An 18370-nucleotide genomic window follows, 5' to 3' on the forward strand; every position below is an offset into this window, starting at 1 on the left:
CCCTCCAAGTCTACATTTTTCGGTTATTTGACGCAATAACTTTGATAGGCGTTGGTTCTCAGTGATGAGTTGTTTTGTAGTTGCGGTGCTTGTCTCAGCAAGTTCCTCAAGTTCTTTTACAATCTTGTGGTGTTGGTTTAATGTCTAGAAGATAGGTTCAAGTTTAGAATCAAATCTGGATTCCATCATATTCAGTTTTTCATTTACTTCTTCAACATTTTGAGTCATATTTCTTTCCATATCTAATTTCCAGTCTTCAAGGACTTCGTGTACAATCTCTGTAACATCTTCTTTAATTTGTTCTTTAATTTCTTTTTTAAAAGATGTCAGCTCCTCTTTAAAGTTCTGTCTAAGATTTTTAAGTTCCTCCTTAAGAAACGTTTTTAATTCTTCCAACTCAGTCTTTTTCTTCTTCTTTGAGATGTCTTCTCGGGATGCTGTTAAACCTGAGGCCGAGGCTTCAGTTGGGCCTACCTCTTTAGTCTTGCCGTTTTTTGACTTGTGGGGGGGGAGTATGCTGAGTCGACATACTGCCGGTGTCGCGCGCCTGATGACGTCACGGGCTTACTGCAAAACAATCGGTGCCGTTTTCTGCAGGCAGGATCTGTCTTTTCCTCCCGTTTTTTCGTTTTTTTTCACGGAGCTAGTTGGCGCGAGTCTCTCCTACTCCACAGCGCCACCGGAAGTCGATTCAGCATTGAAATTTGACAAACAAGTCAATGCCGTGGTAAAAGCTAGCTTCTTCCAGCTTCGGACAATAGCTAAAATAAAACAATTCCTCCAGTTTGATGACCTCGAAAAGATCATCCACACATTTATCTCCTCCCGCCTCGAGTACTGCAACTCCCTTTAAACTGGCATCAGCCAATCTTCCCTGTCCCGCCTGCAACTGGTCCAAAACGCCGCAGCGAGACTCCTGACGGGCACCTTAAAGGGACCACATCACCCCAATTTTGGCCTCTCTCCACTGGCTCCCTGTGCGGTTCCGAATAAATGTCAAGATCCTTCTTTATGTCTACAAAGCCCTTAACGGGCTTGCCCTCACCTACATCAAAAGTCTGCTTACCCACCACACCACCTCCAGGTCCCTCAGATCGGCCGACTTGGGGTTACTGAACATCCCGTGGTCTAGGCATAAGCTCAGGGGCGACCGCGCCTTTGCGGTTGCAACTCCTAGACTGTGTAACAGCATCCCTCTTCCCATCAGAACTGCCCCCTCCATCGACTCCTTTAAGTCGAGACTTAAAACTCATCTTTACTCTCAAGCCTTTCTTGACGACCTCTGAGGGAGGGCTATATGTATGTATGTATGTATGTATGTACTTAATCTTTGAACCAATGTTGTATAACATTAGTACCTCCACTAATGTAAAGCACTTTGGCCAACATGAGTTGTTTTTTAAATGTGCTATAGAAATAAAAGTGACTTGATTTGAAAGTGACATGTACAGTCGTTGTGCTGCTCCCTGCACTCTTTGTGGTTTTATCTCACAGTGACGTTCGTGTCTATTGTGTCTTTTGATGGACAATATCTGCATTGCAACTTTATGAGGAGCTTTCCCCCCCCAGTCTAGTTTCAGTCAAAAATCACTGAGTGAAGCACTTGCGCATCTAAACTTTTTTTGACAAAACACAATTACAGTTCCCACCACTGTACCTAACCACCGTATCCTCGTATCTGCCTGATCAAGCCGTCTTGGCCTCGCTCAAACAGAGACACTCCAGAAGGTCACGCAGTCCTAAGCGCTCTCCCAGAAGATTGACACAGGACCACGTGGTAGCGGACCTTTATAGGTCCCCAGACCTCAAGGGGCCGAACCACATGGGGGTGGTCTCTTTACAATCCAATAATAGATATCGATTAACCCCATACATGACAGACATTTCCCTAACCCAATTATACAGTGGCTAATACATTGTATTCAAACAGTGTTTCTCAGAGGAAACGAACATCGCAACATGTGGCCTGATATGCAAGAAAACCAGACAACGCTCAATACTTAATCCAATCAACATTCAGCAAAGTAAAGTTTTGGAACATTATTTACAATGTGTATGTCTGGTTTGCATTCATCCAATCCATTCTATGCATTTTGCACCTAATTGTCAGGGTCTGCAGATGTTCCCATTCTCTTCCTGCAGCTCTGATCTAGGTTCCAGACAAACTGGCACCATGCTGCCGCTTGTCCCATTTCTACATAAAGCACTTTTAAATTGACCAAATGGCCTAGCAGCCCAGAAGTCTTTACTCAATTTTAGGGTCCTAGCCTCACTCAATTTGGCCAGTATTAACATTCCTTCCTTTTATCATATATGATAAACCATCATTTATGATAACTAAGTAGTCAGATAATCAAATAACCAGATATACATTCTCCATCTATCAACAACACAAGATGATGATGTTTCTTCCCAGAATCTTGTCAAGCTTCCTGAGTTTTCGTGGATGTAGCTTCACAATTTCCGTCTGATGAGTCTTCACCTCCCGAGTTTTCGTGGGCGCGAGATCCCTCCATCCGTGCTGTTGCCCATTCTTCCATCCCTTTCCATGGTTGAACCTATAACCTATAATTCCTGAAAAACTTGGGACAAAGCAAGTTACCATTCATGCACTAATGCTTCCACATACATTTACTGTAATTCTGCAATACCATCCCTTTTCCATTTCAATATTCTGCTCTATTATATTCTACTCTATCACTGTACTCCTATTACTATTCTGTTCTATAATATACTCTTTACTATCCTAGGATCAACACAAACCAGCCCTCTCCATATTCACACAATGTTATAATATGGTATATCTGGTGATGATTTCTCATATAAATTTCAGCTGGGTTCAGTCCAGATTTCTCAACAGGCGTGTCTTTTTTAAAGCAAACTATGATAACTGTTCCAATTCAACCAAATTCAGTCTCAGCCTTCAATTTACTATTTTAAATTTCAGTGTCCATCTCATCCTTCTCATTCCACAGCATTGTGGTCGATAACACAATTCCATTCCAATTCCTGTGGAATTCCCAGCTGTTCAAATTTAAACAATCAATTTCTATATGTTGTCAATTTCATTATAAATCCAATTAAGAATGCCAATTCAAGGGACAATTTATTTCACCTTGATAATAGAAGCCGCTTTACCATCAAGGGTTAACCAATTTAGATCCATCGGTTAAATACATCAACTATATCTCCACACCCATTCAAGTTTCTCCTTCTATTTTAGCTACCCTCCAATCCGCAGGAACTATTCCAGAATCTAAAGAATTTTGAAAAATTATCACTAATGCATCCACTATTTCTGGGGCTACTTCCTTAAGCACTCTGGGATGCAGCCTATCTGGCCCTGGGGATTTATCGGCCTTTAATCCATTCAATTTACCTGACACCACTTCCCGACTAACCTTGATTTCACTCAGTAACTCCATCTCATTTAACCCCTGGTCCCCTGCTATTTCCGGCAGATTATTTATGTCTTCCTTAGTGAAGACAGAACCAAAGTGGTTATTCAATTGGTCTGCCAAGTCCTTGTTCCCCATGATCAATTCACCTGTTTCTGACTGCAAGGGCCTACATTTGTTTTAACTAATCTTTTTCTCTTCACATATCTATAAATGCTTTTGCAGTCAGTTTTTATGTTCCCTGCCAGTTTTCTTTCATAATCTATTTTCCCTTTCCTAATTAAGCCCTTTGTCCTCCTCTGCTGGACTCTGAATTTCTCCCAGTCCTCTGGTAGGCTGCTTTTTCTGGCAAATTTGTATGCTTCATCTTTTGTTTTGATACTATCCCTGATTTCCCTTGTTATCCACGGATGCACTACCTTCCCTGATTTATTCTTTTGCCAAACTGGGATGAACAATTGTTGTAGTTCATCCATGTGGTCTTTAAATGCCTTCCATTGCATATCCACCGTCAACCCTTTAAGAATCAATTGCCAGTCTATCTTGGCCAATTCACGTCTCATACCCTCAAAGTTACCTTTCTTTAAGTTCAGGACCCTTGTTTCTGAATTAACTATGTCACTCTCCATCCTAATGAAGAACTCAACCATATTATGGTCACTCTTGCCCAAGGGGCCACGCACAACAAGACTGCTAGCTAACCCTTCCTCATTACTCAATACCCAGTCTAGAATAGCCTGCTCTCTCGTTGGTTCCTCTACATGTTGGTTTAGAAAACTATCCCGCATACATTCCAAGAAATCCTCTTCCTCAGCACCCCTGCTAATTTGATTCACCCAATCTATATGTAGATTGAAGTCACCCATTATAACTGTTTTACCTTTGCTGTTTGATGCCATCCCCAACTCCACTACTACTGTTCGGTGGCCTGTACACAACTCCCACTAGCGTTTTCTGCCCCTTAGTGTTTCGCAGCTCTACCCATATCGATTCCACATACTCCAAGCTAATGTCCTTCCTTTCTATTGCGTTAATCTCCTCTCTGACCAGCAAAGTTACCCCACCTCCTTTTCCTTTCTGTCTATCCCTTCTGAATATTTAATATCCCTGGATGTTCAACTCCCAGCCTTGGTCACCCTGGAGCCACGTCTCCGTGATCCCAAATATATCATATTCATTATTATCTATCTGCACATTCAACTCATCCACCTTATTACGAATGCTCCTTGCATTGAGACACAAAGCCTTCAGGCTTGTTTTTACAACACTCTTACCCCTTATACAATTATGTTGAAAAGTGGCCCTTTTTGATTTTCACCCTGGATTTGTCTGCCTGCCACTTTTACTTTTCACCTTCCTACCTATTGCTTCTACCCTCATTTTACACCCCTCTGTCTCTGCTCATGCTCCCATCCCCCTGCCACATTAGTTTAAATCCTCCCCAACAGCACTAGCAAACACTCCCCCAAGGACATTGGTTCCATTCCAGCCCAGGTGCAGACCGTCATGTTTGTACTGGTCCCACCTCCCCCAGAACTGGTTCCAATGCCCTAGAAATTTGAATCCCTCCCCCTTGCACCATTTTTCAAGCCACGTATTCATCTGAAATATCTTCCTATTTCTACTCTGACTAGCACGTGGCACTGGTAGTAATCCAAAGATTATTACCTTTGAGGTCCTACTTTTAAGTTTATCTCCTAGCTCCCTAAATTCACCTTGTAGGACCTCATCCCGTTTTTACCTATATCGTTGGTGCCAATGTGCACCACGACATCTGGCTGTTCACCCTCCCCCTCCAGAATGTTCTGCAGCCGCTCAGAGACATCCCTGACCCTTGCACCAGGGAGGCAGCATACCATCCTGTCGTCTCGTTTGCGGCCGCAGAAAGGACTATCTATTCCCCTTACAATTGAATCCCCTATTACTATAGCCCTTCCACTCTTTTTCCTCCCCTCCTGTGCCGCAGAGCCACCCACGGTGCCATGAACTTGGCTGCTGCTGCCTTCCCCTGATGAGCCCTCCCCCAACAGTATCCAAAATGGTATATCTGTTTAGGAGGGAGATGACCGCAGGGGACTCCTGCACTACCTGCCTACTGCTACGCTGGCTAGTGGCCACCTGTTCCCTTTCTGTCCGCTTAACTTTTACCTGCGGTGTGGCCAACTCGCTGTACGTGCTATTCACGACTTTCTCAGCATCGTGGATGCTCCAATTTGAATCCAACCGCAGCTCCAACCGTTCAATGCGGCCTGCCAGGAGCTGCAGCTGGACACACTTCCTGCACACGTAGTCACCAGGGACACCGACAATATCCCTGATCTCCCACGTTGCACGATGAGCAATCCACGGGGCCGATCTCAACTGACATGGCTTACCCCCAAATTAAATCAATTCACTCCCACTATAAAAATCTTAATCCTTTAAACTATACCTTTACTAAAAAGCACTGTACCCTTAACTCACTGTACCCTTAAGTCACTCTACCCTTAAGTCACTCTACCCTTAAGTCACTGTACCCTTAACTCACTGTACCCTTAACTCACTGAACCCTTAACTAAAAAGTATGAACAGAAAGCAGAAATATAAACCTGGGGTTACTCCCAATCAGCTGCTTCCTCTAGTCCGCTTACACCAATCAGCGGCTTCCTCCAGACCACTTCTTTTGAAGTGTGATGGAACGTTGCAGAGTGGGCAATGCTGCACCAACCGCTCCTGGGCCTCAAGGGGCGGACTGTCCCAGGGAGTGACACGGGAAGAGATTAATCCGATTCAACCGATCGGAACGAAACTGGATGCAATCGCAGCATAGAACGGTGAGTGAACTGACAAAAAATCGTAGCGCTATCGCAAACCGTTTTTGCGCAAATAGAATGACCGCCAAACCGGAAGATCAGAGTTTTAGTTATGTATAGATGGGGCCACCCAAACATTGTGTTTGAAACGTTCATCTTCCTGCCTTAAAAATATATTGTCCTTTATTATTGTTGGATCAAATTGCAGGAACTTCCTATGCAACATTGCTGGAAGAGTGCATTCACCCTAAGGGCTGCACCAGCACCTTCCCAAAGGCAGTTTGAGATGGAAAGTAAATGTCCCGGTTTGTGATGCTCCCATTTATAAATTATTTTAAATGATGTTGCTACAATCTGAAACAAAAGTCGAATGAAAATACTTTGGAATAGTACATTTTGAGTACAGTTAGGATGATTTTTTTTCTGTTCAGAATGTTCTATTGCTCAAAATATTCGTATTTAGATGCTAAAGATTTGATGATTGAGATCTTAATATAAATGCATGGCCATAAGTAATTCACTTAATTGCATCCAGGACATAAAGTCCGATGCTTCATTTTTGTTTTGTTGAATAATGTTGTCTTTCAGACCACTGTATGAGTCAGGGAAAATAAGTAGTTCCAAATTTGTCTTTTGGCCTAAATAAATGGATGTCTTCAGGTGGTGCCGAACGATGGCTGCCTCGCCAACGGTCTGTCTCGTCTTTTTCCTTTGTTTTTAGTTGTTGTAAAATGTATGTTTTAGTGTACCTTTTGTTTTGTATTATGTGGGGGTAGGGGGGGTGGGGGAAACTTTTTTATCTCTTTCATTGACGGAGATGCAACTTTTTCCATGTGGTATCTCTGTCTCTGCTCTGCGCCCTAACATCGAGGAGCTGGCGGCCTCTTGCTGGGGATCGACTTTGGGAGCTCCAACCGCGGGAGCCTGCGGACTTAACAGCGTGGAGCTGGCAGTCCGTCCCTTTATCAGGGATCGACCTCGGGAGCTTGAACTGCAGGTGTTTCGACCGCCCCGATCGCGGGAGCTTCTATCGCCAGCTGCGGGAGCTTCGATCACTCCGATTGCGGATGGTTCGACTCCCCCGACTGCGGGGGAAAAGGAGGAAAGAAGATAGGACTTTATTGCCTTCCATCACAGTGGGGAAATGTGGAGGAGCTGCTGTGGTGGATGTTTATGTCAAATTATTATGTAGTTGTGTGTCTTGTTGCTTTTTTGGTATGACTATGGCAAATCAAATTCCTCGTATGTTGCAAAACATACTTGGCTAATAAATGATGATTATGATAAAAAGAAATGTATGTGTTTGCACACAACAAAAGTTTAATCATGACATGAAATTGCAAAGCTTGTATATAATACATGTTTTTAAATTTAAAAAAGAATACCGTATTTCCCGGCAGTGAAGATGCACTTGCGTCGAAGACAAACCCCCATTTTGAGTTGCTATATTTTCAAAAAACGCTGAATTTCACATTGAATTTCACATGCTCAAAAAAATAAGAAATAAAAATAAAAAATAAAAAATAAAAATAAAGAAAGTGACAATTCAATTTGCCCAAGGCTTCCAGATCTCCTCCATTCTGAATGACTGAATGGGTGGGGGGTGGGGGGTGGAGGGTGGAGGGTGACGGCAGGTGGAGAAATGGTTCCGCTGTCCGGTCCCGGCGGCCGCTCGCAGCCACCTGAGCTACTTCCCTCCCCGGACACAATGTAGTGGCTCCGCGCCCGGAACGCTGCGACAGGGGTGAGTTAGTTGCTGGCATGATCTCCGACCCCCTCCTTCTCAATGCTCCTGCCCGTGCTGACCCGGGCCAGACTCCCCACCCGCTGTGAAAGGAACTCCCCTAGCGGCGCTGTCCTTTTATAGCTGCTTCCCATCAGCTGCCAGCAATGAGGGATAGACGTGGCTATCCCTCAGTACAGCAACATCGTTCTTGATGTTGCTGTACTCAGGGATAGCCAAGTCCATCTGTCTTGGCTAACAACCTAACCTTCGGCCTCCAAGACGCAGGTAAATTTTTGTGCCTTATTTTTGGGTAAAAAATAATTGCCGGGAAATACGGTACTTAAATTTACCTTCAAATTACACAACATGTGCTGGTGTGAAGCACGTTTAACTTTTGTTCGCCAATTTTTAAAAGATTTTTAAGTAGCAATAGAAGCCAAACCTTTCAGCTATAATTTTGGATTTTCTATGAATTGTTTGTGGCAATATTATAATACATTGTTAAATGGGTTGGAATTGATGGGTCGTGCTGACTGCCGCCCTGCTCGAATAAAGGGGAGGCTGAAGAGAATTTGTCAACATAGATTAGGCCACTTTTGTGCAAGCAGCTGCAAAAATTGTGAGACTACTTATGTGCTAACATTTCTTGGCTGAAAAACAGAATTATACCAGATGCACAAAATTTGATAAAATGTCAAGGTAACTAATACAATTCATAGGCTTTGGAAAGCAATCCCAAAGTTTAAAATCTGTCTGTTCGTGTCCTACCGAACTTATTTCCACATACCTCGACTCCATCCTATCGTCCCTGGTTAAATCCCTCCCTACCTATGTTCAAAACACCTCACATGCTTTTCGTCTACTCCAGGACTTCCGTTTTCTAGGCCCCCATTCCCTCATCTTCACCATGGATGTTCAGTCACTCTACACCTCCATCCCCCACCAGGAGGGTCTAAAAGCCCTCCGTTTCTTCCTCGACCACAGAACCAACCAATCCCCGTCTACTGATACTCTCCTCCTAGGTGGCTGGTCCTTACCCTTAATAACTATTCGTTTGACTCCTCCCATTTCCTCCAAATATAAGGCATAACTATGGGCACGCGCATGGGCCCTAGCTATGCCTTCCTCTTTGTAGGGTACGTCGAACAATCTTTGTTCGAGGCGTACCGGGGCCCTATCCCCAAACTCTACCTCAGCTACAAGGATGACTGCATTGGTGCTACCTCCTGCACCCACACACAACTGACTGACTTCATCCATTTCACCAATAACTTCCATCCAGCACTCAAATACACCTGGACCATTTCCGACATTTCCCTACCATTTCTAGACCTTACTATCTCCATCGCAGGTGATAGACTACTGACCGACATCCACTGACCCATGGCTATCTGGACTACACTTCTTCCCACCTTGCTTCCTGTAAGGACTCCATCCCCTACTCCTAATTCCTCCATCTGCGTCGCATCTGCACCCAGGATGAGGTGTTCCACACCAGGGCATCGGAGATGTCCTCATTCTTCAGGAAACAGGGGATTCCCCTCTTCTACTATAGATGAGGCTCTCACCAGGGTCTCTTCTATACCCTGTAACACTGCTCTCACTCTCCATCCCCCCACTCGTACAAGGGCAGAGTCCCCCTTGTCTTCACCTTCCACCCTATCAGCCGTCACATACAACAAATAATCCTCCGTCATTTTTGCCACCTCCAAAGGGATCCCACCACTGGCCACATTTTCCCATCTCCTTCCATGTCTGCTTTCCGCAGAGACCCCTCCCTCTGTAACTCCCTGGTCAATTCATCCCTTCCCACCCAAACCACCCACTCTCCTGGCATTTTCCCTTGCAACCGCAGGAAATGCTACACTTATCGCTTTACTTTCCCCCTTGACTCCTTTCAAGGACCCAAGTAGTCTTTCCAGGTGTGGCAGAGGTTCACCTGCACCTCCTCCACCCTCATATATTGCATCCGCTGCTCTAGATGTCAGCTGCTCTACATCGGTGAGACCAAGCATAGGCTTGCCGATCGCTTCACCCAACACCTCCACTCGGTTCGCATTAACCTACCTGATCTCCTGGTGGCTCAGCATTTCAACTCCCCCTCCCATTCCGAATCCGACCTTTCTGTCCTGGGCCTCCTCCATGGCCAGAGTGAGGACCACTGTAAATTGGAGGAGCAGCACCTCATATTTCGCTTGGGCAGTTTGCACCCCAGCAGGTATGAACATTGACTTCTCTAATTTCATGCCGTCCCTGCTTTCTCCTCCTCTTCTCAGCTCTCCCTCAGCCCACTGTCTCTGCCTCTTCTTTCCTTCTTCCCGCCTCCCCACCCTCACATCAGTCTGAAGAAGGGTCTCGACCCGAAACGTTGCCTATTTCCTTTGCTCCGTAGATGCTGCCTCACCCGCTGAGTTTCTCCAGCATTTTTGTCTACCTTCCAAAGTTTAAAAATGTCTTTCTTCCGTATCCAAAATCTTGCAGTAAATTTCCATGCTCTGTGTTCAGAGAGAGTTTTAATGTATTTAGAAATGTTGTTTCATGAATATTTCCTTGTAACATAAATTGATTGTTGGTTGGGCCATAGAAGATGTGTATTAAGAATATTTTATTTGCAAAAAGGAGCTGTAGAAATGGAGGCCATGTTGTTCCGTAATATGCCTCCAGTTAATTTCCATCAGTCTTTTGAGAATATTACTTGCAGGCACCCAAACTGTGCATGCAAAACCACGAAACAATAACAGCCGTGGTATCACAAGCATCTATTTAGAAATGTTCTACAGCATAATTATAAAGGACAGTAGATGGATATAATAGCAGTGAAAAAAAGCAAACTATTAATATTCTTCACAGATTGCCGCAATATTTTATGTAAGCCAGGCTGACCGGATGTTACACTGTAGGCAGGCATGAACTGTTTAATGAGGCTTTTTACAATAGCTGTGGTGCACCCAATATAATATTTTGGGAAACATAAATGGTGGAACACATATAATCTAGATGACACAGAAAAATTGAACAGCCAAACTTCCAAGCTCAAAGAACATGTTAGAGAAAACCTAACTAATGCTTGTTTTTTCTTTCTATCCTGGGGAGTGATATAATTGTAATGAATATATCCTATGAAATGGAAAAATCTACACTGTCATTTCTAAAATAGTGGTTCTTGATTGGCACTGTCGTTTCCCCATTTTTGATTTCTGTTAGAATTCCTGTGCTGGATATTACTGACAGTTTCCCAAACTTTATCAAGAAAAGATCTGTAGTAAAAGGGCAAGTAAAAGCATTGGGTTATCATCAGCTATATGCTATATATTTTTATGGCTTACCAAATGGCTTACATTTTGTTGCTATTGTCATTGGAGATTTTGTAAGATGTCATGCTATCTGCAGAATTTTATTTTGTTCATAATATCACTTGAAATGCATAAATCGGCAGATCCCAATGGGAAGACATTATATTGTTTGGCAGTAATTCAGATTTAAATGACATTATAAATTTAAGGTAAAACTGTTGGGGGTTTCCCTCCATTGCACTCAAAACCTGGTGAATCATGCTTTAATACTGTACTTAAACAATTGGAAATTGGTGTACTTTGGAAGTTATTTTGTGTGATGGATATTGGAAATACTCTTCCCCGGCGGTCGCGGTCAGGCCAGTCGAAGTTGAGGGAGGGATCGGCGGTCAAGGTTGAGGATGGCGCCGGCTGTCGAGGATGACGTCAAGGGCGGGCAAAGGTGGTCGAGGCCACAGGCGCCGGCAGTCGAGAATGGGTCGTCGGTGGGTGCCGGAGGTCAGACGGGCCACGTGGGTGCCGGAGGCCGAGAATAAAGGGGGACTCAGCGAGGGGGGGACTGCCGAGAGGCAGAACAAACGACCTGGCGTGGGGGATCCGCCGAGTAGGAGAACAAAGGAGACCTGGCATGTGGAACAGCCAAGAACTAAGGGGGACCACAAATTGAATACTTTGTGTTAAAATTGAATACCTTGTAACATTGCGGCACCCTTTATGTGGCAACTTTTTGCATACCTTGGGTATGCAAAACAATGAATCTCTCTGTGCCTTGTCACATGTGACAAAGTATCATTTATTCATTTTCACTCTTCTCCATTCTGTACGATAGAATAACAGTTAATTACGAATCGGGAACACATCTTCAGTCAAAAATGTAAGAATTTCAGGTAATCTCAGCACTTTGATGTAGATGTCAAATGAAATGATATTATTTTCCATTTTGTTGGCAGCTCACAATGTTTCAATATGATTTGAAATATTATCTTGCCTTAAGCGGAGAGTAGCAGAGATAAAAAACCTTTTTCGTTATAATAAAAATTTTGTGTCCCAGTAAGAATTTCCAAATTAATAATTACACGTTATTCATTTTTCAGATGGACAGCATTGTGACTAGATTTGGACAAGTATGAAGGCTATGAAGTTGGTTTGTTGGAACTTCTGCCATTATGGACATGTCACAAAACCTGCCTGCAAAGTTAATTTTCGTAACTATGATGTGATTTGGGATCACATTTTTCAGAGAAATTTGTCTTCATGAAGATTCCTGACATTGGTGATGTGATGAATAAATTTGAAGTCCTTAGTATTGTAGGTGAAGGTAAGTTGAAGCACCTCAGCTGAAATGTTCATCTGATGTTATGTTGCCCGGATTAAACAATTGGTCCAGATTTTGCTGCAAAAATAACATCAAGATATTATCTTGTATTTTAAGAACAAAGGATCCATTTTTTTCAAGGAGGAACGATGACACACATAATCTCAAGTTGCAGGGTGATTTATGCAGCTGTGCCATAACGCTCCCAAAATCCGGATTTTATTTTATGCTTCAAGATAATGTTGTATTTGTGTTGTTGAACGAAGCACCCACAAGCTACATCTAATGACTGGCTAGGTTTATCCAATTGCTCTGCACAGTTACTCATTTTCAGCAGCTATTCATTTTCAGAGTCTGAAATAAAGAATATCGGAGGATAGGGAGTATCACTTATTCAGGAAGTATATCATAAATATATAGAGGTGTACTGGTTTTTTATTACAAAAAAATTGAGGTGCAAAAATAAGGAAGTCTTATTGAATTTGTCTGCACGTAGTATTGTATAAAGTTTTGGTGTATGTGAGAAAAGATATACTGGCCTTCAACTTCGTGTGGCATTCATTTACATGATTGATTCCACGCATGAGCAAGGTTTACATATTCCGAAATGTTGGCCAAACACCTTAGGAGTTGAAAAGACAGAGATCTCATCAAGATATACATGGTTCTAAGCAACAAATCAAAAAGACCAGAAATAAAAACAAAGGATGCTGGAAACATTCATCAGGTGAGACGGCTTCCTGCATATTTGTGGAAAGAGATCTGAGACCCTCTATTTCGTATGTTTCTTGACCTGCTGAGTATTTCTAGATTTTTCTGTTCTTATTTAAGATTCTGAGAAGAATAAACAGAGTAGATGGGGAGAAACTGTTTCCTCTGTGAAATGCCCTTAATGAGGAATTGTCCTTTGACAACTTTTTTATATACAGAGCTATTATTTTGTGCTAGTTTTTATTTGTTTTCCTGTTGTTTCTTAACTCAATCTTCATTTTTCCTCTCTAAATGTTTCTTTATGTAATTTGATTCCATTTCAAATGATTACATTACGCTATTTCTCTAGTATTTTCTTTACTCCTAATCTTCATTGCTAAGGATGTAGGCTGCTCTCCAAAGTCTCATAGTCGCAACCTTGAATATGCTATACAAGTTTTCTAGCAACTGATGGACCAGCACCTCCTTTAATCCAGAAAAAATTATGAGAGCATTGCGTGTGGCGCATGCTCTTTCAGGACACTTGTTTCTGTCCTGAAATAGTTAATTGCTTACTTTTTGTTAATTGCTTGTTCTTTATTTAAGTTTCTAGGTCCACGGTGCTTTAGAGGCACAGGAGGGGTATAATTAGTGGGTCAGAAGTGTATTGTTGATTTATTATTACATGACCTCTTTTGGTCCGGCAAAATTAATCATCCGGCAAGTCTCTGGAACCAAGGATGCCGGAAAATCAATGGTAAACCTGTGTTAATAACTGCTTGCAGTCCACGCAGTTGGAGAATGCGGGTTACACTGAGATGCTCCACTCTGTCAAATTCTGTACTGTACTCAGAAATATAATATTTGAATCCAAAATTAACTTTGAACTTTATTTTGGTATTGAGTAAATACGATGGTCGTAAAATGTTTTAAAAGTTTTTTTCAGAAGTCATTTCTAGTGTATTGAGATTAGTTTGATTGTGCGGTTCACTTGCGATCTAAGCAATATCAGTGACCTCTCGGGCTAGATCCCTTATAATAACAGAAAAAATATTACGTCTGGAAAATTGAAAATGAAACAGAATGTGATGTCTAACTGGAGAGATAAACATAGTTAACAATCTGGGTCAATTACCTTTTGTCAGAACTAAGCAAAGTGAGGAAATAGTATTTTTAAAATTGCAAAGTAGAAAGCTTTAGAAACCAAAGAGAATATCTGAGGATTGAACTCTTGAGAAAAGGTGATGCAAATAGGGTTAAATGCTGGCAGAGGGAGGATGATGATGGCTTGTTTGTGCAAGTGATCTGTTCAGAGAAGACCTAAACTGAGGTGAATGAAAGAAGATAGTGTAAAGGGGAACACTGCAGTAGCTGGAAACGTGAAATAAAAGGGATTACTGGAAATAACTAGAAAATTAAGCAGCGTATTTGAAGATAGAAAAACTCTGTTTACTTTACTTATTGATGATCTTTCACCAAATCTAAGCCAGTTCTGACACTCGTTGGAAAGGCTGCATTTGACGCTCATGGTTTAACATAGAAACATAGAAAATAGGTGCAGGAGGAGGCCATTCGGCCCTTCGAGCCAGCACCGCCATTCATTGTGATCATGGCTGATCGTCCCCAATCAATAACCCGTGCCTGCCATCTCCCCATATCCCTTGATTCCACTAGCCCCTAGAACTCTAGCTAACTCTGTCTTAAATCCATCCAGTGATTTGGCCTCCACTGCCCTCTGTGGCAGGGAATTCCACAAATTCACAACTCTCTGGGTGAAAAAGTTTTTTCTCACTTCAGTCTTAAATGGCCTCCCCATTATTCTAAGACTGTGCCCCCTGGTTCTGGACTCGCCCAACATTGGGAACATTTTTCCTGCATCTAGCTTGTCCAGTCCTTTTATTGTTTTATATGTTTCTATAAGATCCCCCTCACCCTTCTAAACTCCAGTGAATACAAGCCTAGTCTTTTCAATCTTTCCTCATGATAGTCCTGCCATCCCAGGGATCAATCTTGTGAACCTACGCTGCACTGGCTCAATCACAAGGATGTCCTTCCTCAAATTAGGAGACCAAAATTGTACGCAATACTCCAAATGAGGTCTTACCAGAGCCCTATACAACTGCAGAAGAACCTCTCTATTCCTATACTGAAATTCTCTTGTTTAGTCTGCTCCTCATTTGGGCAGTGTTGGAACATGATCAATAAAAAAGGAATTGTATCCTGGCAATGAGTAGATGTTCTGAGAGTGAAGAATCCTGGATAGCAGGGAGAGGGATGGAAATAAATATTTGGGATAATTTATTTGAATCTTTTGAAGCATAATTGTTTTTCTTCTTTTGCAGGAGCCTATGGGGTGGTACTAAAATGCAGGCACAAGGTCAGTGGATTTTAGATTTGTCTATCTCAACAGAATAAAACATGTCATGGATTTCAAGTTTCCTTCCTCAACCCCAGTATTTGATGTACCTATCATGTAATAATGTAATTATGTTGATTGATACCTTTCCTTAAAGAGCATGAATTAAATTTCCACAGGATTAATATCTGATTATCTACTTTATTATACTACATTAACCGAAATTTTGATACACAAACAAATCAGACAACAAAATCTACAAAGAGTTCCATGGGTAGTACGGGAACTGTGAAACTAAGAAATAATATTGAAATCATGACTACATTTACCTATTGTTTTCAATGCTGCCTTTTTTGACATTTTGTCTTAAAAAGTAGGGATTATTTTTAGTCTACGTGTGTCATTTAAGGAGGGAGTGTAGGAAGTTATCTCTGGCATATTGGTTATTCGATATACTTTTTCCTTTCTCTGGAAAGGTAAATACATTTCAGAAATGAAGGATTATTTTTAAACGTGGTTCGTATCAGCAAGGTACTTGGCATATACAGGCCCGATTCTCTCATTTTAATTGTTGCAATACAGGTTAGCTCTTAATTTTTGGTAATCTTTATCTTCATCTTAATTATTGAATTATTTGCACGGCATGCTCGTGTACCGTTACCTAGTTCTATTCTTGCCATAAAGCACCTTGGAATTCTTCGCACTGGGATGAGAAAGTGGGATGTGGAGGTATATTGATTGATTGATTGATTACTTTATTAATCCCCTTATTCAGGGGAAATTATGATGTCCTTGCAGCACACTAATAAAAATACAACACAGTATTCATAAAGAAATTCAACACCAAAACATCCCCCCACAGTGATTCCCACTGTGGGGGAAGGCACAAAGTCCAGTCCCCATCCTCTTGTCCACCCATAGTCGGGCCTATTGAGGCCTCCACAGTCGCCGCCACGGCGCCCGATGTTCTCGCCGGGTGATGGTACTCCGGCGTCGGGAGAACCCCCAGCGGCTTGGGGTGCCAGGAACGGCTGCCTTCCCACCGGAGCCTGCGGCTTCCAAGCCAACAGACCACGCCAGACGGAGCTCCGCACACTGGTGATCTCGGCGAGATGTAAGTTCAACGTCGCAGCTGGCCGCTCCGCAGAACCGCGGCTCCACGATGTTTTCCTCGGCGGTACCAAGCATACTGGAGTCCCAGCGCGGCGACCCAGGAATGGCATCGCCCGCTCCGCAATAGCGCTCCAGCGCTGCACTGCCGCCAAAGCCGATGTTCTGCGCCGCCAACGCCGACGTTCTGCGCCGCCGCCAACGCCGATGTTCTGGCCAGGTCCCCTCAGGGAAACGTCGCTCCAGGACCCGCTGGTAGGCCGCGAGGACAGGTCGACGACGCTGCTCGGAGGAAGGCAACCCCTCCGACCAGGTAGGGACTTAGAAAAGCAGTTTCCCCCACCACCCCCACACATAAAAGATTTAGACCCCCTGACTGTACACTTAACGAACTAAAAATAATAAAAAAGAAGGGGAAAAAACGGACAGCGGCAGGACAGGCCTCCTCCGGATATCGTACCGTATAGGGTAGGGATCTGGGACTGGATCTGAGTCATTATGTCTGTTAATGTAATTGTGTTGTGTAAGTGTTTTGCACCATGATGTAAACCTGTTGAACCTGCTTGATGCATATGGTCATGTTTCGTAGTAGTTCATGAGACATATGAAAAGGAAAATAAGCTTTTCCACTGTTTTGTATTTAAATAATTTATGGCTACAAATTCTGTTGCTTTGTGGGCTGCATGTGGTATGGCTTGGTTGTTTTTCATGACACCAATGCTGTTGTGTAAGCCTGCTAGCAACATACATCATTTCCCTGAGGAGGTAGAAGGATCTTTAGCTCTACTCAACACAAGATCCTCTGGTCTCCATTCAATAACCTGTATTCTGACTGCTGAGATTTTCAGCATGCTGATCATGACAACAATTCATATTTTTGCAACCAAATGATGATTGATTTGTAATGATTATGTGGGTTTAATCAATGAAGATATAAAGTTTTATGGTACATCAAAGAATTTGCAATAGCTTGAATTGTGAAACAAAAATAGGTAACATGGCAAGTAATTGGGTTAGGCAGCAGCTCTGGAGTGAAGGGGGGCTGAGGGTGTTAATGTTTCAGAAGAGGAACATGTCAGAGCTGGTAGAGGTGTCAGTGTTGATGAGTGTACTTTACTTTGTTCTCTTTCTTATTAAAGGAGCAGCTAAAAGCACAAAAAGTCAGACTAGAATAATTATTTAGTGCCTAAGTAGAAAGCAAGAAATGGTTAAACGGTAGAAATAATGGGGAAGATCATTCTTGTCTCATGGCTGCACTTTTATTAGGTCTGTAGGAATGATGGACTTTGATTCAATGGCACCGCTATCCCACATATTGAAGTGGGATATGAGTAGGAATTAGGCAACAGATATTAGACCTTATTATGGTGTATTTAATTAACTAAAATAAAATAAATAAATAATACATTTTAATTTGGAAAAAATAAATGTCCATCAAAATACTTTTTAAATATAAAATTTGCCTGCACTCATTTTTTTATTTGTTAATAAAGGCACGGATACTCAATCCTTATGCCAGCCATGGATGGTGTAAAACTGAAGGGCTAGATACGAAATGCATGCTGCTTCTCAATCATTGACACATTCTGTAGTGGGGCAGGAAGTAATGTGCACTGGCCATACACCTTTCTGTTTTTCTCCGTGATTTGGACACCAAACATGTGCTGACCCTTGCACTGCACTCAGCTAG

The 18370-nt window shown here is 42.5% G+C and overlaps 1 protein-coding gene across 2 annotated transcripts in view; it reads left to right on the top strand.

Annotated features, from left to right (window-relative positions):
- Positions 1-18370, top strand: part of cdkl5 (cyclin dependent kinase like 5) — a 109388-nt gene that overhangs the window by 22433 nt on the left and 68585 nt on the right. For both annotated transcript variants that reach the window (XM_033032759.1, XM_033032760.1), the window contains exons 2-3: positions 12304-12527; positions 15557-15591. In XM_033032759.1, coding sequence (XP_032888650.1) covers positions 12464-12527; positions 15557-15591 — 99 coding nt within the window. In that variant the 5' untranslated portion in view covers positions 12304-12463. The remainder of the gene's footprint in view (positions 1-12303; positions 12528-15556; positions 15592-18370) is intronic.

The sequence above is a fragment of the Amblyraja radiata genome, chromosome 14 (genome assembly GCF_010909765.2).
Source record: "Amblyraja radiata isolate CabotCenter1 chromosome 14, sAmbRad1.1.pri, whole genome shotgun sequence".
NCBI lineage: Eukaryota > Metazoa > Chordata > Chondrichthyes > Rajiformes > Rajidae > Amblyraja > Amblyraja radiata.